This window comes from Copadichromis virginalis, linkage group LG23 (assembly GCF_057382275.1).
Source record: "Copadichromis virginalis isolate Kocher_CV1m ecotype Utaka linkage group LG23, C_Virginalis_male_GT1.1, whole genome shotgun sequence".
Lineage (NCBI taxonomy): Eukaryota > Metazoa > Chordata > Actinopteri > Cichliformes > Cichlidae > Copadichromis > Copadichromis virginalis.
The window spans coordinates 37,090,222-37,112,017 of NC_140639.1; the positions used below are offsets into that span (position 1 = coordinate 37,090,222).

Below are 21,796 nucleotides of genomic sequence, written 5' to 3' on the forward strand. Positions count from 1 at the left end.
GTACTGCAGCATGATGGGATACAGAAACTACTCAGCTGATAACACTTACTTTGACACATCGGTGGTTGTTTGCTGATAGTAAATTTTATCTAAAGGTCACACTAACAGAAGCGTTTATTTCTGCGGCTGCAGGACCGATGAGCTGATCCAGAAAACCATACGAGATAAATTCAGGGAATGCACTGTGCTCACCATCGCTCATCGCCTCAACACCATCGTAGACAGCGACCGTATACTGGTGAGTCCTGAATCGTTGACACTGATGCCACTTAATTAGGTAAAACCTCTAATTAGGTAGTAGTTAAACAACTAATGCAAAGGTAAAAAGTAGAATGGCTTTTTGCTGAGAGCTGGATCCAAATAATCTGTCAATGCCAGGCCTTAGAAATGCATTAATGCTTAATGCATTCTGTATTTGACAAGATTGGTGTCCAAACATACAAACTGTAACACAAGTGTGACTGTCACCTTTGGAGCAGCTTCTGCTTTCCCTGTATGTGGATGGAGTGTCGGGCTTTCTGGGTTTAGCAGCTTTTCTTTCATAGCCTGAAAAATGCCAGATTCAAGTCAAGAGGCTATTAGTTTTACTTTGAAACTCATACTTTGCTCTTACTTTTGTGCAGTAATCAGAACTATTTGTTTCCAGGTTCTAGATGCGGGGAAGATCCATGCGTATGATGAGCCGTACACCCTGCTGCAGGATCCCACTAACTTTTTTTATAAAATGGTGCAGCAGACGGGCAAACAGGAGGCAGCAGCTCTTCTAGAGGCAGCTAAAAAGGTCAGTTTGTTTTCGTTAAGTGTGAAGAACTTGAGTCAATCTCTTTTTGTAAACTGACATTTGTAAACTATGCGTTCCAGGCTTACGACAGCAGGAGCCGCCCCAGCCTGTCAAACGGACACGCAGTAACAGCAGACGGGAACTTGGTTATCTTTGAGACCGCTCTGTAAGCTCAGGGAGGCACTGAATTGCTGCTGCTCCTCCAGAAGATCCCTGGGCTGTAAAGCCCCTCCAGTCTCTGGTGAAAGCGCTGATCCGCTGCTGGTGGCGTAAGACGGGGTGGACGTGACCTGCACAGCATTGATTTGCTGGGCCTGATGTGGCCACACAGTGCAGCTGTTTCCTCAGACTGACTGCCCAGAAATCAGGGCTATGAGAACTGTTGATGTAGAGCACTACCTATTTATCTCTCACGTGTTAAATTGCTGCTCAGCATTCTGGTGCCTTGCACAAATAGCTTTTAAATGGCTACATAATCCTTAAAATCCCAAGTGCTTTAATTTACTGATGGAAGTAAATCACTTGTAGATCAAAGTGATATTATTGTTCAGGATTAGTAACGACCAAATTCTTACTCTGCAGAGAGCTCTCTGTATTTTTTTCACATTTATCTCTTTAACTACATGTTTTAAAGACTTGGAAAAAAAGCGTCACAAGATTTCAGTGTTAAATATTTTGTTCCTTGTGTTGTTTAAATGCTGACTGAAGCATTTCTAGGGAGGAAAGTGAAATAGCAGTGTGAGCTGTCTGCTGAATGTTTAAGTTATTTCAACTTTGTACGCTTGTTTTGTCAAATATTACATAAAAGGCCCACACATCTCACATGGTAACATTTGTCTTGGTGTATTGTGTAGTTTTTGCTTTTTGGCAAATATTGCTACTAAGATATAATACTGAAATCAAATCTTTGGTCAAGTCAAGAAGACAAGGACTGTTACAAATTACATGAACTTTATGAAAATTCGTGTACAAAAAGTATAACGGTGGGGAATTCAAGGTCAAATTCTGAAGCTTACAGATCTTACAGAGTAGCTTGTTCACATGTGACAATGTAACCATAATTTATGATTTCAACATAACTTAAAAACAGACACAGATCAAATAAGATCAAAGCATAAAAAACATCAAACGCCCCAGTCGTTGCACACAGTTGGAGGCAGGAGGAGCTCGCGGTGCTCAGAGGTTGCTGCAAGAGTTCAGCTGATTCCAGTGTTTCACTCCACGTCACAGTTTAACTTCTCTGTTTGGGTGTGAGAGAGACTTGTTGGAAGTAGACCTCACCTGGTTGTAGCAGCCACAGAAAAGTCTAAATTATTTTGCTCAGGCTGCTGTCATAAGCTGGAAAGCATGGAAACTGTGTGGATGCAGATTTTTCAGCCATGTTTAAGGGGACTCTTTTTCACCTCACCTTCCTGCTGACTCCAGCAGAGCCGCTGCCTCAGCCTGGCCCATCTCTTGCACCATCTTGTAGAGAGCACCCTCCTTGTTTTGCAGTAGAGTGAAAGGACAGTCCAGCTCCTGGATGGTGCCACTGTCCAGCACCTTAGGCCAAGAGAAAACATACGGTGGTGTAACAGTTAACACAGGAACATTTTTTGCATATCTGTGTACTCTAACAGTATGAATTTATTAAAAAGCTACAGTCGGAATAGCCGAGTCACCAGTATACGGTCGCTGTCTATGATGGTGTTGAGGCGATGAGCGATGGTGAGCACAGTGCAGTCTCTGAACTTTTCCCGAATGGTTTTCTGGATCAGCTCATCTGTCCTGCAGTAACAACAAGAAAAACACTTTGAGAATCATGTGGGAAAAGTGTGTTGAGAAAGCTCCTGGATGTCTAGGAGCTCTCTGTACTGGTAATGTATCTGGAGGACCTTGGGTCAACGTTGGCCGTGGCTTCGTCGATGATGAGAATGCGATTCTTCCTCAGGACTGCTCTGGCCAGGCACAGCAGCTGCCTCTGGCCCATGCTGAAGTTGGAGCCTGACTCAGCCAGGACAGTCTCCAGCTTCCCAGGCAGCTCCTCCACCACAGACTTCATCTGTACCTGCAGTGAACATGGAGAGGAGAAACCTGTAGCTGGTCTGTGGGCAGTAACGACAAATCTGGGTGTGCTAATTAAATACTAGCCTCTTCCAGAGCTTTCCACAGGTCTTCATCAGTGTGCTGGTTGAAAGGGTCCAAGTTCTTCCTCACACTGTCAGTAAAGAGAACTGGGTCCTGGGGAGCAGAGGGGAGAGAAGTCAGGGAGAAAAATCAGTAGACTCTGCTACGTCATTAATTCTATGTACCGGATATGGATTTGGAAACGACACGCAGTATCGTATGACTTTGAAAATCTGTGTTTTGAGTTTAATTTACTGAAAATAAATGATATAGCAGTTTCAATTAATAGAAGAATAACAGAAATGGATAGCATTATTGTAACAGTGAGATTGTAACTACGTATTTCTTCAGGCAGTTGAAGTGTCATCTGATGTTGTACCTGAGGAATGATGGACATCTTCTGGCGCAGGTCATGTAGGCCAATCTCAGAGGTCACAATACCGTCGATGTAGATCTTTCCCTGGGGCTCTGCCAGGCGAAACAGAGCCGAGACCAGAGAGCTTTTCCCCGCTCCTGTTCTACCCACAATACCAACCTGACCCACAGGACACAAAACATCAACAGCTGATCATCACTCAGACCCCAACCAGCTGTTCTCCACAAACCGATGTGTCACCTTCTCTTTGGGTTGAAACGTGGCGTTGATGTCTTTGAGGACCGGTGGTCCATCCTTGCTATAAAAGAAGTTCACTCGATCAAAGGTTATCATTCCTTGGCTCGGCCAATCAGGGGGAGGACGCTTCTGAGTTTCTAAGGGTGCTTCACTCTTTAGCTCAGTGTACTCCACCACCCTCTCCACTGATGTCATCTGAAAAGCCAAGAGGTCTTTTTCAATTATGCTTTTTGTAGCCTATGTTAACGTTCATTCATAGGCATCAAGATGTTTTTATATTTTTTAAACCCCAAAACCGAAAATTCCAACTTTCCTACAAAGGGCTTTATAATTTGTACAGCATACTTTACTGTAAGTGCAGAAGTCAAGTGTCCAAAGTTTTTGTACAAATGAGGTATGATCAAAATTTGAGAGGATTAAGGGAAATGGAAACTTTGCTCCATGTAACTGTCCATTAAGTACATTTATCTTCACCCACCAACATCATTTTCATCAACATCATTCATTCAAAAAAAACTGGAAATACAAAATGTCATCACTCAGTTCTTACCATGTTCTCCACCTCTGCACTTTGTCTCACTGTCCACTGGAAGTTTCCTATCAGTGTTACAGCATAGGTCAGCACAAGGCCCACCTCTCCAGCCTCCAGGCCTAATGGATCCAAAACATGATCAGAAATCAGAGGCTAGTTCAGGACTTTCTTCTGCATTAACTCACTGTGTGTGGTTAGGGTATTTAGCAAACTAAATGCAGTTAAATTAAACATTTAATTGTGTTTAGTTTGCTAAATACCCCAAGCCCATTAAGGGGCTGGTTGGTTTAAAAGTTGTGGAACTGTTTGGTTTTTCTTTCCTTTATTTTTAATAGTTTAAGTAAAGGTTTTAATAAACGTCCATTTATGGCAAATCTTATTAATCTACATTATATATTCTTGACCTGTTGCACAGATTCAATTCAATTCACATCAATTTGATTTATATAGCACCAAATCACAGCAACAATTGCCTCAAAGCACTTTATATTGTAAGGTAAAGACCCTACAATAATACAGAGGAAAACCCCAACAATCATGTGACCCCCCCACGAGCAAATCCTTTGGCGACAGTGAGAAGGAAAAACTCCGTTTTTATAGGAAGAAACCTCTGGCAAAACCAGGTCAGGAAGAGGCAGCCATCTGCCATGACTGACTGTGGGTGCAGGGAATAAGACGGGACAAAGACACACCCTGGAACAGAGCCAGAGATGAACAATAACTAATGAATAAATGCTGAGTGGTGTATACGCACATAAAGAGTGAAGAAAAAGACTCATCATGGGAAGCCCCCAGCAGCCTAGAGCTATTGCAACATGACTAAGGGAAAATTCAGGGTCAACTCATCCATCCCTAAATATATGCTTTATAAAAAAAAAAAAGTCTTAAAAGTAGAGTTTGTCTGTCTCCTGAATCAGGGCTCTAGAGTGCGACCAATTTGGTCGCAAATGCGACCAAAATTTTCAGTGGTGCCACTAAAAAAAAAAAAAAAATAAAAAAAAAAAAAAAAAAAAAAAAATTGGTTGCACCTGTGCGACCAACTGTTCGGGTAGCAAAAAAAAAAAAAAAAAAAAAAAAAAAAAAAAATCTGCAACCTTCCCTGTGGTCAACAACAGACACACATTTTGCCCCTATCGTGGACTAAACCAATCAGAGATAGTAAGGGGCGGGACCTCTCTGATTGGCCGTGGTCCAGTTGAAAGTGCAGGTGGAAGTGGGAGGTGAGTAGCTTGAATAAAGCGATATCAATTCATTAAATCCTGAATCGACTTTTAAATATAACTGTGTTTTGCCAGAAACGCCAGATTCTCAGATTAAAGCTCACAAAACCATTTCAACAACAACCAAAAAGCAAATGAGAGCAGGTACAGGGATTCCACACAAAGACGTAAACACAGAGGACCGACGCATCAGAATCAACTTTGTCTTTCTCGGCTTTCTCACCCGACGGCCCGTAGACGGACACTCTGTCGGAGCTTAGCGGTTCTGATGCGTCCGGTCCGCACTGTGTTTACGTCTTTTTGCGCTGATTCTGAGCTGCAGGTTTTGTCTCTCCAACCAAAATTCACCGAGCAAGCAGCAAAAGAAGCAGCAAACTGCGCTTCACATTTGATCAATGTCGTCATGAATTTTGCTGTTTTGCTTCCACGACTATTAAAAAAAAAAAAAAAAAAAAAAAAAAAAAAAAAAAAAAAAAAAAAAAAAAAAATCACACTTCATGCACAGCTAGCTCTCTCTCTCTCTATCTCTCTCTGTACTTCAAGAACAGTTTCCCGTCTCCAATCTCTGTTTTCTGTATTATTCATTCACTTATTGCCCACCAGTCTACCGTTGTTTACAGCGCTGTGGCTGCTGTCTTTTTCTTTTCTTTTTTTCACTTAAATGACCTCGGACAAGAAAGCCTATTTTTTCTGTTGTTCAATACTGAAGAAATTTAAACTTTATATGCAGAACATTGTAGAATATTTTTAAGGTTATCTGCTATAAAAAGCCAGACCAGGAAAATCTGTGTTTTATTCTCAGTTACTTTCAAACAAAGGCCTCTGCTGTGATGTTCACAATTCTGATGAAGTCAGTACTGATAAATGATCAGAATTATAATATTTCTGACTGTCTGAGGCTAGAAGTTGAATCGAATCGGGACTTTGAAAACCGGAATCGAATGGATTATAGAAATCAGTGATGATACCCAGCCCTAGTGAGCAGCCTAGGCACGACAGACGTGGATGTAGCTGTAATAGGAAAAGAACTATTGCTAACTTTTCCTGTTAAGTTAAGGCCTGATCCTTCTGAAATTCATAGCCAGTGCTCTGACACGGTGTCATCAATCTTTGAATGCTGAAAAAGCACAGTGTATCCAGAAAAACACATTATATTATATTATATAAATTATTATAAAATTTTTGTGCGCCCAACTTTTGTGCCGGTACGCCTAACTTTTTAAAGTTAGGAGTACGCCCATGGCAAAAAGTTAGTCTAGAGCCCTGTCCTGAATACAAACTCCACAAAAGAGGGGCCTGAATACTGAAGGCTCGGCCCCCCATTCTACTTTTAAATACTCTAGGAACCACAAACAAGCTTGCAGTCTGAGAGCGAAGTGCTCTAATGGGTTGATAGGGTACTATTAGGTCTTTAAGATGAGATGGGGCCTGATTATTCCAGACCTTGTATGTTAAATTCGATTCCGGATTTAACAGGGATGCAATGAGGAAAAACCAGTGTCGGTGAAATGTGCTCTCTTGGTCTGGTCCCTGTCAGTATCTTTGCTGCAGCATTGCGGACCATCTCAAGGCTTTTTAGGACGTTTTTAGGAGATCCTGATAATAAGGAATTGTAGTCCAGCCTAGAAGTAAGTTTTTCAGCATCACTTAAACGGAATGTTTTTAATTTGAACCAGATTCCGCAAATGGAAGTCCAACACGTTTGTTTACCATATATGCACTGAATGATATATCCTGGTCAAAAATGACTCCAAAATTCCTCAGTGTTACTGGAGGGTTAGATTTTTATAGGTGAGTACAATAACCTCAGTTTTATCTGAATTTAGAAGCAGAAAAGTAGACGTTATCCAAGTCTTTGTCTTTAAGACATTCCTGTATTTTAACAAATTGGTGTGTGTTATCTGGCTTAATAGATATATAAAGCTGGGTGTCATCTGCATAGAAGTGAAAATGTATGCTATGTCTTCTGATGATACTGCCTAAGGGAAGCATGTATAATATAAACAGAATTGGTCCTAGCACCGAACCCTGTGGAACTCCATAACTAACCTTAGTGTGTGAAGAGGACTCTCCATTTACATGTACAAATTAGAGTCTGATAGATTGATATTCAAAACATTGTACAGTACCTTTAATACCTACAGCATACATAATCGCTGTAATAAAATAAATCAAGGATTTTTTCCTTCCCACTGTCGCCAAGTGCTTGCTCTAAGAGGGTCCTCTGATGGTTGGGGTTTTCTTTGTATCGTTACAGACTCTTTACCTTACAATATAAGGCACCTGTTGTGAGACAGTTTGTCTGCATGGTGCTTTAGTTCCTCACCATGTCTGAGTAAGACGCAGCCAAATGCTGTGAGAGTGATGAATATGGAGCAAATGCTGTCAAGGCGTAGTGCAAACCAGCGGGAGGTCATCAGGAACAAAAACCACGCCTCTGCAACGAGACGAAAAAATGCATTTCATTATAAAGAAGATGACCAGGTTAATCTTTTGAGCAGGTTCACTTTACAAGACATTTCATGAGACCCAAATATCTCACACATGTAATTTATTATAAAGCGATTTGTACAATATAAAGCACCTTGAGGTGACTGTTGTCATATAAATAAAACAGAATTAAAGTCTTCCAGGCTTCTTCGCTATCATTATTCCACTATCATTACTGATTTACAACATTTTTAACTTTTTTTCAGCTGGAGACGCATAGCTTATCTTCCCAAGGCCTCTTAGGAGAGATAGTTGAGCAAATGATCAACTTTGAATTGACCTGTGATAACCTTTCTTAAGAGGGAAAATGCCTTTACAAATATGCTCCCAGAAGGTATTCATTGACAGACTGAGAGCAAATTATCCAGAATTCCAGTTCTACTTGGAACTATGAGTAGTTTTCTTTATCGCTTGAAATTCCTTTAAAATCAGCTAGAAAATCTCAGTTTTAACCATCCATAAAGAGTTCATAAAGAGTAAACCTGAATGCAGGTCCTGATGGGCATCAAATGCCTTCTTTAACCTCTCCTCAGCCTTGAGGGCTCTGATGGTGGAAAGACCCTGAAGAGACAAGGACAGGTGGGAGAAGACTGGACTCCGCGCTGTAGGAAAAGATTAGCTGTGAGAAACTGTTAAACAGCCAGCGTCATTGAACCTACAGTTTAAAATGATGAGTTTATGATAGGATCGTAATAAAAATAAGCGCACTTGTTGACTCGAGACGTTTGACATCACGTGAGGTACGGAGGTAAAAGCTTCTCAAGTACAGAAAGATTATTAGGAGAGGAACAACAGGGATGAGGATGAGAGGGATGACTGAGGCTGCCACCGCGATAACGCCAGCATTCTGTAAAAACAACTAAAACAACATCGCATAATCAGAAATACTCAAATTACTGAAGGATCCTTTTAAGTGAGTCTTGTGTGTATATAGCACATATAGTAGTCTTCACTTGATAGAAGTCCACAAAAGTGATAGGTAGCATGGAGTCCATTTGGCTGACATCTTTGGAAAATCTGTTGAGTATTCGACCTGAAACAAGGGAAAAGGAACAGAAACATTATATAAAGAGAAGACTATAAATCATTCAATCAGTAAAAGCAAAGATATGTCAGCCCTGCACCCAGCACCATTATCATGTTAAGGATGTAGGCAAGTGTAATTTTTGTCCTTTTTCTTAGTGTGTACTGTATGCTCTAGTGGGCTAATGCTAGCAAGACGCTAACATTGAAGCTACCTGGACAATCCAAAATCAGTGGGTGATATCACTACGTCCATCTTTATGCTGTCTATGTTCTGAACATGAAGCTTTACACCATACAAATCAATGCTTTCACCATTCATTGAAACGTTGCCTCATGACAAGCACCTCGGTGAAAGTGGGGAGGAAAATCCCCATTCCTCCCTGAGCCTGGTTTTACCAGGAATCTCTTCCTGTTAAAAGAGAGTTTTTCCCTCCCAAAGCACCTTTATGTGGCTGTTCTAACTTGGAGTGCCAAGTATGAATAAAACTGGATTGAACTGAACTTAATAGACCTTTTTTTAGAGGTTTAAGGCCAATGTCATCTTGGAGAACTCAGACAACACTGGAATATGTCAGGGATGTGTTTTGACTCCAGTTCTCTTCCTGGTAGAAATAGACTGGGTTATTTGTAAAACTATAGGCAAAACTCCCAATCGGTCAAAGGCATAAGGCAGGATATACCCTGATGTAATTCAACGCTTTTTCTTAAATTTAAAATAAATTCTGTGTAGGCCTCACCTATGGGGTTGACATCAAAGAAGGTAACCGGGGTGTGGAGAACAGCACTAAACATGCTGTTGTGCAGAGTCTGAGCTGATCTCACCAGCCCGTGAAATATCACCAAACTCCTGGCAAAACCAAAGACCACAGCTGCTGCTGTCAAACCTAAAAGTAAACACAGCAGGACTATATTAGATATTAGACCTGAAGACTCTAACAAGAACTATAGGTATTACTATAACTATAGGCTTACCTGAATAAATACCGAGGTAAAAAGTGAGATCAAACTTTCGAAATGAGCTAGTAACATCCATTCCACTGTCCACGCTAACAGCAGTGGCTGTGCTGTTAGAAAACTCCTCCCCTGCCCTGTCAGATGACAAGACAATTCAATCAGGTACACACGAAATGATAACTGATCTAATTTCATTTAAAAAACTGTCAAATGAACAGTATAAAGTTAAGCTATTGCATACTGTATTTGCCATTAAAAATATCCACATTGGTAAAGTTCTTACCAATATACCAGCCACCAGTCCTGCAGGATATATGCAACCTGTTGAAACGGACCTCTCTTTAGATCAATTTTTGAAACACAGCATGAGGAAACCAAGTTGCATGAAATGTGTGGGAGGGTGGGAAGGTTAAGTCAGGTTAGAGCAGGGGTAGGCAATCTCAGTCCACGAGGGCCGGTGTCCCTGCAGGTTTGAGATGTGTCCTCAAACCAACACAGCTGATTTAAATGGCTAAATTAGCTTCTCAACATGTCCTGAAGTTCTCCAGAGGCCTGGTAACGAAATAATCATGTGATTCAGGTGATTACCCAAGGTGAGATCTAAAACCTGCAGGGACACCGACCCTCGTGGACTGAGATTGCCCACCCCTGGGTTAGAGTCACTGTGACATTTCCACATGATTGTACAGTGAGGGATTTAATACTGATAACAGTTAATACAGACAGGTAACACCTGGAGACAGAAAGAGTGCAGGAAGGGTGTTGAAGGGTCGGGGCTTACCTCAGCTATTATGCTGAGCAGTATTATGACCATTAACACCAAAGTGTTACAGCCTGCTGTGAAGTACTTAAGGTAAACATGGCCGCTAACATTTCCTTCAGCTCGAGTTTCTTCTGTAATAGTTTGAGCAACTTCAACCTGCAAAACAATAAAATAAGTTTAGTGATAATAGACTTGCAGGTCTATTTTAACCCAAACTATTCATTTCTACCTCTGTCCATCCTTGTAATTAGGTGACTACAAAATGCTGCCATTTATGTGGGGACTCTTAATCTAATCTTTTGGAAATATACCTACATGAAGCTGATCAGTGCAGCTGCTGTCTGGTAGCAGGAGGCTGCTGGAAGAACAGTGTGACCCATGTGAGCAAATCGTCCACTGGCTGCGTAAAGACAATTTGTCTGGGTCAACCGAACATGACCCAACTGAATGTGCCTCCACATCACTTCTCAGCAGGGACACAATATCCAGGCCAGAGGTCTGCAGCTCACTGTAGGTTCCCTGGACCATGACATGACCCTGGAGAAACAAATAATGAAAATGAGCAACAATGTGTTTTTCAGTACTTAATAACAAAAAAGTCAAAAAGGCTCATCTGAAGGAACGCCTTCCTTCGGAGAAAATCATTTCTATGAATTTGGAAAATTGGAAAACCACCATTAAAAATCAGTTGTGAAGCTCCTTCTACAAAATGCAGAACCTGTGAGTAAAGGGGAACACATTAAAAAGGGGATCAAGGAGATTTAATTGGAACTGTACACAAAGCCGCGTTGCCTGTTTATCCCTGACACTTTTCAGCTCGTCACCTAAGCTAACCTAAACCTAAACCTCCCAACATCACTCTACATAATGCTGGATCTCTTTCCTCCAGCTGAAGCGTTTTTTGACAAACTGAATTAGATTTTTCATCTGAATGAATATGTTTCCTTAACTTCTGTAACTGAGTAGTTTTGTATTAACACATCTGGTCCAGAGACTTTGTGTTGTAAGTTAAAAAATTAATAACAATTTGGAAACGGAAATCTCACCTGACGACTGGAGATCAACGTGTGCTGGAGCTCACTCTCAGAGATTACACACCTCAGAGTAACAAACTATAACTGGTGAATGCAAACATGTTTATCCCCTGCCTACTTAAACCAGCATAAAGGGGGACAAACCTCCTTGAGGACCAGGATCTGGTCAGCCGTCCTCAGATGCTGGAGCTGGTGTGTGATGAGGATACGACACTTGTTCTTCAGCAGGCCACAGATACACCTGATTTTGATAAATAAGAGGGGGTTTCTGCACGTTTGTGACTGTTGCTTTGAAATAGTTCCATATAAATAAAACTGAACTGAATGGAATTAAAACAGTTCACATGAACTTCAATCATGCAGTGTGTACTGTCGAGCATGAGCACGATTCTCGACACCATTATTAATCAGGGTATACAGATAATTAGCACCGAACTCTTTATTACTCACTGCTCAAAAAGATGTTTTCCAACTTCTGCATCCACAGCACTTAAAGGGTCATCCAGGAGGTAGATGTCTGCATCCTGATATACAGCCCTGAAAACAAGGACACACAGTGGGGGAATCTTATTTGTCAGGAAAAAGACTGAACTTTCACATAAACTATAGCAAATGTAACAGCACAAGTGTGTGCATGCAGGGTAAAAATACATGCACCCCAACATCTAGCTACTTGTTGCCTCTAGTTTAGGTTCCTTAGAAACTCAGACTAACATTTGAATGCGTCACGGTGATACAATACGTGTAAGTTTTCTTCTAGGTAGCGTTCTTACTACATGATGTCCATGTACCTTGCCAGGTTGACACGAGCTTTCTGTCCCCCACTGAGTGTGGCCCCTCTGTCCCCAATCAGTGTCAGATCTCCATCTGGGAACAGCTGCAGGTCCTGAATTTGAAACAATGGAGGCGTAACTTGCCTACAATCATCAAGGGCATAAATGTCATGATAATTTTGAGTTTTTAATGATTTATTTGAACTGTTCTTTTTCCAGAATTAAACGATTGTACAGAAAAAAGGCCCTGCTCCAAAGTCGACACCTTCAAGCTTGAGTGAAATTTGCTGTTCCCCCACATGGACAAACAAATAGCTTCTGATAAAATGTTTTATGGTCAGACAAGAGAAAGACTGAGCTGTTAGACCACAATATATTTAGAGGAACAAAGGTGAGGCTTTCAAAGGCAGCTCTCCCAGGATGGCCAGCTCCATACCAGGAAACTAACCAATTTAAACAAACTGCCAAGAAGAGTGGTCAAAATATCTAGACAGAATCCACCAGAAGATCATTGATGGCCTCCAAAAGTGTCTGTTTGAAGAGCAACTTGCAAAGTGATATTGAACTAAATACAGCTAAATGAACACCAATAAATTGGTGAGTATATATTTGAGGTTGTTTGTATATTTTTGATCCATAGATTAGAAAAAATCCCAAATAAAAGCTTAAACTTGTTTTAAAGTTATTGAAGATGTGTGCTGTACAATCATTCCACTATAGAAAAAGAACAGTTAAATAACCATGACATTCATGCCTGGGATGAGTGCATGCAAACTTCTGACCACAGCTGTACTTCAAATGAGACATAAAAGAAAAGCACAACTAATACTGCTTTACTTTCAAGAAAAGATGTGACGTCCCAAAGTCAAATTTCAGAATTTGCTCCTAAACTATAGCAAACAATGCAATTAATCAATATGATTATAATTGACTTTTGAAGGCTGCTGGCTTTTATCAAGGTCATCTGATCATATTGTTGGAGCTAATCAGCATTTTCTATAGGTAGGAACCCACCTTGTAAGATTTTACACCAGAGGGTAAAGAGCGGTTCGCCTTGAGCTGCTGGCCTAACATGAACTGGTTAACTTGCAGCATTATATCTCACCTTCTTCAGAGCACAGGCTCTGAGGACCCTCTCATACTTTTTAGGATTCAGTTGTTTCCCGAACAGGATGTTGCTGCGGATGGTTCCAGGGAACACCCAGGGTTGCTGGGCTGCATAGCTTATTTGACCTATGACCTTTAATGTGCCTGTGTCATAAGGCAGCTCTCCCAGGATGGCACTGAGCAGAGATGACTGAAGAAAACACAGATGTTATGAACATGTGACCCTGAAAACACAATTTTGAATGTTCTGACCTAAAGGCTAAATGATAAGTCAGTTGCGGACCTTTCCGGCCCCCACTGGTCCGATCACAGTGAAAAGCTGGTGTGACTCTGCTGTGATGGAAACATTGTGCAGAGATGGTGCATCCAAACTCTAAAAAAAAGAAGAAGAATGTATTAATTAATGCACAAATTTTGAATTTAAAATTATGCAAGATGACTCATTATCAATATGAGTTTTAAACTTTAACATTTACCTTATCCCAGTAGCAGGTCAGTGCCTCAATTTCAATAGCGTTCTCCATTTTTCCCTCCAAAGGCAGTGCGAGATTTTTTCTTTCAAGCTCTTCCAGGACGAGAAAATTCTTGAAAGATATTTAATGGACACACGTGCTTTGAAACATAAACTAAATTAGCACAGTTCTCTTGCTTTACCTATCCACAAATTTAGAAACAACTACATTTAAGATTAAAAAGAGTTCTGATGTCACCACCAATCTTTTATCCATTTTTTTGCAGGACAGTTACAATATCTGCAATCAATCTGGACATCACTTTAGGATCTATTTGACAGATGGATTCTCCATGATGGAAAACATCATGAATTTCAATTCTATTTTAGTTCAACAGCACCAAACAAGCATCACAACAACAGTTGCCTCAACATGCTTTATATTGTAACCTAAAGAGACAATACAACAATGCAGAGAAAGTCCCAACAATCAGATTACTCAGATGAGCAAGCACATGGTGAGAGTGGGAAGGAAAAAATCCATTTTAACAGGAAGAAACCTCCATCAGAACCAGGCTCAGGGAAGACCGTAACATTAAGTCAACACGATTTTTGTTATGTAAAGTTCTCTGAACTTTTTAGACAATAGAAAAGTAGTAAATCGGTCATTATGGTACTAATGACAGATATCAGCTACGGTTTTGTTACTTGTATTCCAATTTATGAAAGAACAGAATTACCTTAATCCTGCGAATGCTCACAACAGTCTCTGACAATTTCTCAATGGCCAGAGGAAAGAACAGGGTCACTGTGAGCTTAATTGTACCATACAGGGATGCAGTGACAAACACACTGCTGGCAGTGATGGTGTTGCCCAGGAGGGCGTAGACAGTGAAGGTGACAAACACTGTCATCTTGCTGCTGGCAAAGAATGAAGCCATGTTGAGTCCTCGCAGGTAGGAGCTTTTTAATATCTGATGAATTTCTTTCCTAGGAGTAAAGAAGAACATAGGGAGGCTTAATATGTAAAATCAGAAGACTTTATTTAGAGTGTCACACCACTGTCAAAAAAAAGAATGCTCAAATGACTACAACTGAAATACTTACGTCTAAATAATTATTTTCTTCATCAGACCATGAAGAGTGCAAAGACATACTAACATACAAGACCTTGAACTATCAGGCCTCATCTTATCTTAAATATCACCCCAATAGAGCACTTTGCTCTCAGACTGCAGGCTTACTTGTGGTTCCTTGGTTATTGTAGTAGATAGAGCGACTTCAGCTTTCAGGGCCCTTTTCTGTTGAACCAGCCCCCAGTTTGGATTTCAAGATTAGCATTAAAGTTTTGCTTTTTGATAAAGTTCATAGTTATGGCTGGATCAGGTGACCCTGGCCCTGAAACCTACCTAATTTATGCTTGTGTTTCTTCTTCACTAACCTCTTTTCACCCTCTGTTTATACACCACTCTAGAGTTAATCATTAGTTATTATTAATCTCTGGTTCTCTTCCACACCATGTCTTTATCCTGTCTTCCTCCCCTAACCCCCAACCAATTGCACCAGATGGCTGCCCCTCCCTGAACCTGGTTCTCCCAGAGCTTCCTTCCTGTGTTTTTCCTTCCCACAGTTTTCATGTCTTTATCACATATTTTCTGTGCATTTTTTGTATTTTGTGGTCTTATATTTATTAGCCTACAAAGATTGAGTTAACAAGGTTTATCACGTATAATATGTGATTCTTGATATATTTACAGTGATGCTTCTTGTTTTGTTTTTTTTTATTTCCTCTCACACAGGTGGTTGTTATTGTCTTTTTAAGTTTGTATTTAAGCTTCCCAGTTTGAATGTTAGACCCTCGTGAAGTTTCTCTAGTCGATACACGTAGGTCAAGTTTATCCTCGCTGTGCTTCTACAAATTGCATTAAACTTTTTTTTAATCTGGCAGTACAGTGGTTCTGAGTTTTCTGCTTTTTTGCCAGGAAGTGGTACAGTAGGCAACGTAAAATCACCGAACAGGGTCACTGGATGGTAAATGGACTGATTCTTATATAACCCTTTTTTACTCTCGAAAAAAATGAAAAATAATGTACATTTCAAATTATACAAAAAGGTATTTTTCAGGGAACACAAAATGGGTTAACAATTTAAAGCTGTTGTGCAGCAATGGAGGTTGATCAGGTCTTGAAAGCTGGTGCTACTAATTCTTACAGGTGTTCCAGCTTTTCTGGATTACTTACAACCCCCTCTGCCTGCATGAAAGCAGTGTTGGAACACACTGTGGTACCATGCCCTCGTGAGCATCAGCTGAACAGCACTGTACTGCAAAAAGTAGTTTGTGGTGAGAAAAAGGTTTCTGAGAGTTAACAGCTTCCGTGATCGGTGGCTAACAGGGCAACAGCTTTAAACACAGCTTAATAATGGTCATAGTAAGTCTCAGTTTCAACTGTGAAGAGAAGACTTCGAGCTGCAGGTTTGACAGGACAAGCTGCAGGAAGAAAGCCATCGCTAAGACGTCAGAATAAGACAAAGAGGCTTGCCTGGGTCATGAAACATCGCCACTGCACTACTGAAGACTGGAAGAAGGTATTATAGAGCAATGAATCAAAATTTGAAATCACCGGTTCATCACGCAGGATCTTCGTACGCCTTCAAGTAGGCGAAAGGATGGCTCTACAGTGTGTGGCATCAACTGTCAAACATGGAGGAGGAAGTGTGATGGTCTGGGGCTGTTTTGCTGGATTCCAGCTCGGTGACTTGTACAGAGTGAGAGGCACCCTGAACCAAAATGGCTAACACAGCATTCTGCAGCGCCATGCAATACCCTCTAGTTGGTCAGGGTTTCATCCTATTGCAACATAATGACCCAAAACAAAAGTCCGAGCTATGCCAGAACTACCTCAGGAACAAAGAACAAGATGGTAAGCTGGAAAACATGGAGTGGTCTCCAGTCTTAAACCCCATCGAGCTGGTTTGGGATGAACTGGACAGAAGAGTGAAAGCAGAGCAACCTAAAAGTGCCACACATTTATGGGAACCTCTGCAACCGATATGGGAAGAACTTTCTGAAGAATATTTGATCTCTGTTGTAGAAAGAATGCCACGGGTGTGTTCAGCTGCCAAAGGTGGAATTATAGAATACATTTTGGTCTATAAATTGATTCCATGATAATTGTTTTACTTGAATTGCTTATTTGTACTATGCTTTCACTTCAGAGTGCAATGCAACATTAAACTGCATAACTTTCAATTATAAAATGGAAAAATTGGGGTGTTCTAAAACCTTTGACCGGTAGTGTACGTGTATCGAGTCTGTCAGTACTTGCCTGACTACATTGTGCCAAGTGTAAAATTTGGTGGAGCGGTGAGATCTGGAGTTGTTTTTCAGGAGTTGGGCTCATCTTAGTTCCAGTGAAACTAACTCTTGATGCATAACAAGACATTTTGGACAATTTCATGCTCCCAACCTTGTGGGAACAGTTTGAGGACGGCCTCTTCCTGTTCCAACATCATTGTGCAACAGTGCAGAAAACAACATCCAAATAAACATGCATCAATGAGTCTAATGTGAAATAACTTGACTGGCTTGCACAGAGTCCTGACTTAAACCTGACAGAACATCTTTGGGAATAATTAGAGCGGAGGCTGTGAGCCAGACTTTCTCATCCAATATCAGTGTCTGACCTCACTTCTGGAAAAATGGTTAAAAATTCCCATAAATATACTCCTAAATCATAATAAACCTTATGGATTAACAATGGGATGTCACTCAATTTCACATGCGTGTGAAGGCAAACGAGCAAGAACTTTTGGCAATATATCTTGGTGTTGCATGTATCTCATGCAACACCAAGATCATGTGTTAGTTTGCTTGACCAAAGGCTCAGTCCAGCATAGCGTCAACATATCGTTTGGTAATGATGGAATGCTAATACTGGGAATACATTTAGCTTGACTCAGCAGAAAATGACAGTTAATTATAGATTTGACCTTACTTTAGAACATTAGCAAAACAGCTTTAAAAAAAATTGTTTGTCGAAAGCTTTGGTACGGCCTCTAAGGACATTCAGTGCGGGGCCTCTCACAAGAATGTAATGATTCAGCATCTGCAGAGGCCCCGAAGCCTGAGGCCTTGCGCTTGACGGAAAGAACGTAACGTTCTTTGTTTTGTGTTTTGATCAAGATGAAGGGTTTTGTCTCTTCTCTACAAATCATTAAAAAAAAAAAACAACTTAAAATCCATTTAAAATATAAAAATAGACAAACCATTTCACCATAAATCAACCCTGTGTTAGAATCCAAATGTACACATTACTTCATATTTACTACATATTTAGTAGTTTTGTAACTGTGGATATCTTAAGAAGTCTTTATTATCAAAGACTCATTGAGACTTGAAGGTTGACTGTAAAACATTTTTCTTCCTGAAACTGTAACCCTGAATTAATCATGACTACAATGCAACCCAAGTTTTCACACAGAAAAATAATGTTGAGCTGTTGTATAATCCACACCAAAAGTTCAAGCTTCACCGACTTCCTCACTCTCTGTCTGTACATGGCCAATATTAAAATACTGGCTTCTGTAAAGCAAACCTCTTTATACCATATCACCCCAATAGAGACTTCTGACTTACACGTGGTAAGTATTTAAAATCAGAATGAAGAAGGCAGAGCCTCCCATTCAATGCTGGTCACTAGTAGTGACAAATTTCCTCTGTGGTTATTCTAAGTACATTTAAGCTGAAGATGGATGGAAAGTTTTGAAGGCTACAATGGATTACTGCTTGATGTCACAAGGACTGATTTTGAGTGGGTTTCTTTCAAAGAATCTCAGAAGGTGTTGATGGGAACAATAAGTGACAGTTAACATATAAAGTGCAGAGCAAACATAAAGGATTATCATTAACCAGACATCAATGCTGAGAAAGTTGAGGATTAATGAATTAATACAAATCTAAGCTGTTCTTTAAGAGCAGTACATCAAAGCAATAAGGAATTCTCCTTGTTGTTAATTCTGATTAATTCTTCTTGTAGCTAATCCATATGAACTCCCATGGGCCCTAAGAGGTTACCAGAAAAAACTGTGATTGCAGTGATTTAAAGAAATTGATGAGCTCTGCAGAGATAAGAAAATCCAATACAGATCATGCTATTAATGAAATCTCTTTACATTTTCCCAGACATGCCTAACTTTATATGCTCAAGCTCTTTGTTCTTGTTGATGAGGAGACTCATAAGCACACATAAAACATTAGGCACACCAAAGGATGTTTTCAACTGTATACTCTAACTAAAAAAATATAGGAAAAATCATGCTGGATATCAATGCTGACTACACTATGGACTGTGTATTGTGTAAGGAATGAAAGGATGTCAGATTGTTTCATCGAAATGAAAATTATCAACCTATAGAGCTGAAAAATATATATTTTGTTGAAATATCACTGCAGCAGCTCAAAATGGTACTTAGCAGTTTGTATTATTCCCATAAGTTTAACTGACTTGATGCTATAATCTCATCAAAAAGTGTTCCTTTGATTTTTACATGTATAGGACCAGTTCTCCGCTGTTCCAGAAGAGCACAGTGGTTCAACATGGATCTCCGCCTCCAGACAAACCACACATTATGTGAACCCTACATTTCTCATTCGTTTGGCAAATGAGAAAAGTTCCTGGGCTGATGGAGCAAGCCTGATCTGTGGTATGATCTTTCTTTATGCCCCTGAAGTTTATCGGTCCTGTTCACTATTTTAAAAGACAGCTAAAGACATGTCTGATATTTTCAGTTCATTTCATTTCCACATGTGTCGAAGCATTAATCATATTGGTCGTTCCAAATCATAAAACTGCAGGATGACGAGTCAGTTTATTAAAATATTTATTTTGACAGTTTTTGATTCACTGTTTATACTCATAATTATTATGGGAGCACATTATAAGAAGAAGAAATTCCTCTAAAAAACTTAGCTGATTCTTCATAAAACCTGTAGTTCTTACCTTCTGACTTCAGTCACCAGAGCTGAGAACGGTTTCTCCCAGGCATACATCTTGATTATCCTGATACCAGACACCACTTCGTTCATGATACGGATTCTGTTGTCAGTAAGGACTGCTGTTTTGCTCCTGCAAATATAAGCACCATTTACACTGTGTCCATTAGAGGCTAAAAAAACCATCTAATCAAAATTGTATAAAAACAGGCAGACAATGCGCATAATAAAAGAACGTTATCGTCAGAAACAATAATGTCCAGCTTCTGTATTCTTCGTCCATACCTGAAGATGCCAAAGAGTTTTCCAAACCAGGTTTGTATCGGCATCATGAGTGCGATGGCTGCTACACCTGCCAGGCACGAGGCACCGATCTCATACCAAAGGAAAACAATGATCACCACTGCTTGGAGAGGTCCCACCCACAGGTAGTGCAGATTAAGTGTAATCTATAGAGAGCATGATTGTTGACGTGCAGAAAACATGCTGGACAACTTGTCCAAACCTTACAATTTTTTACAAATCTGTGTGAAGATCTTGATGTTAAGGGCACAACTTGGTTTAAAAATGTCATCAAATACAATTAAATAATCTCATCATGTGTTTGAGTACATGATTCTCTTACCTCATCGAAACGATTAACATCATTTGAAAGGAGGTTCACTATTTGCCCAGTGGTTGTTTGTCCCATGGATTTAGCACTGAGTCTGAGAGCCTGATGAGAGGAATTTTACTTAACTGCTCAAAAAACAATTTTCACAACACCGACAAGTATAGATGGATCCATCGGAACATATTTCTGACAGAGATAAGCTGACAACTCTTCATTTGTACAGATTTTTCACTGACCTTCCTGTAGATCATGTGACACATAGCCACTCTAATCCTCATGCCTGTTCTTAGGACATGATAGAAGTAGAGATGTTGGAGGATAGTCAGTCCAAGCGTGGAGATGGACATCGCAGCAGCGTAAACATACGCCATGCCAAGACTTCTCTGATCATCGGGGTCACCATTCTCAAAGAAAAGGATTATCTTCCCCAGAAGAAGTGGCTGGATCACTTTGATTGTCTCCTTTATGACAAAGACAATGAATGCAAGCTTACATTCATCCTTTCCCAGACTTTAGGAAGTGGGTTCAAATGGCTGCTAGATATTTGAGCCAATTTTTGTTACAAGAAAGGTCTCTGAGTACATTAGCATGCTTATTATTTCATTACAAATAACTCATCTGACACCTCCACATGACCAGTCGACATACCAGGAAAAAAACAAATATCCCAGCCATTGCATAGGACCTTCCATAGCACTTTATAAGGACTCTGGTGAGTTTTGGCTTCAGGAGTTCCTTTGTAGCATGTCTAACTTCACGGTCCCAAAATCTGCAAGATAAACATGGAGATTATTAGATTAGGCTAACCTATGAGGTAACTGTGAAAGGTACAACTTCTCTGGTACAAACAGAAGTACACACTATAAGTTGAAGTTAAGCAAACAACATTTTATGTCAATCTAGACACAACATTGATCTTTAGACCAATCTAGAACAACAAATGGCAATGTAACTATTTAGGATATAGTCACACCAACATTTTAAAAAAATCATTAGCAAATAAACCTTCCAAATGAGAACCATACGGCCGCACAGTGGCAACATACTCATTTGTTACAAGAAGTATCAGGTTAATGGAATGGCAAACAGCAATTCAATGATCCACCAGTGACACTGCCACTTACATCTTCATCAAATGAATGGCACAGAGAGCTGGTTAGCATTTCTGACTGAGAGAGCTGGGAACATTTACACGTGTGGCAAAAAAGAAGCTACTTCTTTAACAATTTTATAACAATTACTATTAAAAACTATTAAAACTAAGTTAAAAATAAAAGCAAAATTTAAGTGTGGACTTCCTACCATCACCAACTGCTTGCTCAAAGGGGGTCACTGACTTGT

General features: G+C 40.1%; 3 protein-coding genes across 5 annotated transcripts in view; 1 reads left to right on the forward strand and 2 right to left on the reverse strand.

Annotated features, from left to right (window-relative positions):
* The window catches only part of LOC146681524 (ATP-binding cassette sub-family C member 4-like), a 48,487-nt gene extending 46,876 nt beyond the window's left edge, over window positions 1-1,611 (forward strand). For all 3 annotated transcript variants that reach the window (XM_085448121.1, XM_085448122.1, XM_085448123.1), the window contains exons 29-31: window positions 133-238; window positions 647-781; window positions 862-1,611. In XM_085448121.1, coding sequence (XP_085304247.1) covers window positions 133-238; window positions 647-781; window positions 862-951 — 331 coding nt within the window. In that variant the 3' untranslated portion in view covers window positions 952-1,611. The remainder of the gene's footprint in view (window positions 1-132; window positions 239-646; window positions 782-861) is intronic.
* A 6-nt stretch (window positions 1,612-1,617) lies between these two features.
* On the reverse strand, window positions 1,618-13,967 carry LOC146681525 (ATP-binding cassette sub-family C member 4-like). The gene is made up of 23 exons (XM_085448127.1): window positions 13,876-13,967; window positions 13,683-13,772; window positions 13,398-13,589; window positions 12,311-12,405; window positions 11,970-12,056; window positions 11,664-11,760; window positions 10,801-11,022; window positions 10,504-10,641; window positions 10,006-10,043; window positions 9,741-9,856; window positions 9,506-9,652; window positions 8,696-8,775; window positions 8,451-8,601; window positions 8,225-8,344; window positions 7,579-7,689; window positions 4,051-4,151; window positions 3,504-3,695; window positions 3,267-3,422; window positions 2,912-3,001; window positions 2,656-2,828; window positions 2,443-2,548; window positions 2,190-2,323; window positions 1,618-2,021 (listed from the first exon to the last, which is right to left on the reverse strand). Exons 1-23 carry the CDS (start codon window positions 13,921-13,923, stop codon window positions 2,006-2,008), a joined length of 2,700 nt encoding a protein of 899 aa, XP_085304253.1. The 5' UTR covers window positions 13,924-13,967; the 3' UTR covers window positions 1,618-2,005.
* A 321-nt stretch (window positions 13,968-14,288) lies between these two features.
* Window positions 14,289-20,171, reverse strand: LOC146681526 (ATP-binding cassette sub-family C member 4-like). Its single transcript, XM_085448779.1, has 4 exons — window positions 20,128-20,171; window positions 19,850-19,975; window positions 14,591-14,840; window positions 14,289-14,300 (listed from the first exon to the last, which is right to left on the reverse strand). Exons 1-4 carry the CDS (start codon window positions 20,169-20,171, stop codon window positions 14,289-14,291), a joined length of 432 nt encoding a protein of 143 aa, XP_085304905.1.
* Between the last annotated feature and the right edge of the window lie 1,625 nt (window positions 20,172-21,796).

What these genes read in the sequence shown, in the direction of transcription:
- LOC146681525 (XM_085448127.1), bottom strand. Translation starts at nt 13,923, where the DNA reads ATGGAGAACGCTATTGAAATTGAGGCACTGACCTGCTACTGGGATAAG. An exon ending in GGAAAACATCTTTTTGAGCA is followed by an intron (nt 11,761 to 11,969) that starts GTGAGTAATAAA and finishes TATCAAAATCAG; the next exon opens with GTGTATCTGTGGCCTGCTGA. An exon ending in GACTGGTGGCTGGTATATTG is followed by an intron (nt 9,857 to 10,005) that starts GTAAGAACTTTA and finishes GTCATCTGACAG; the next exon opens with GGCAGGGGAGGAGTTTTCTA.
- LOC146681526 (XM_085448779.1), bottom strand. Translation starts at nt 20,171, where the DNA reads ATGCCGATACAAACCTGGTTTGGAAAACTCTTTGGCATCTTCAG. An exon ending in AAACTCTTTGGCATCTTCAG is followed by an intron (nt 19,976 to 20,127) that starts GTATGGACGAAG and finishes TTATATTTGCAG; the next exon opens with GAGCAAAACAGCAGTCCTTA. An exon ending in CTGGTGACTGAAGTCAGAAG is followed by an intron (nt 14,841 to 19,849) that starts GTAAGAACTACA and finishes CTTTACTCCTAG; the next exon opens with GAAAGAAATTCATCAGATAT.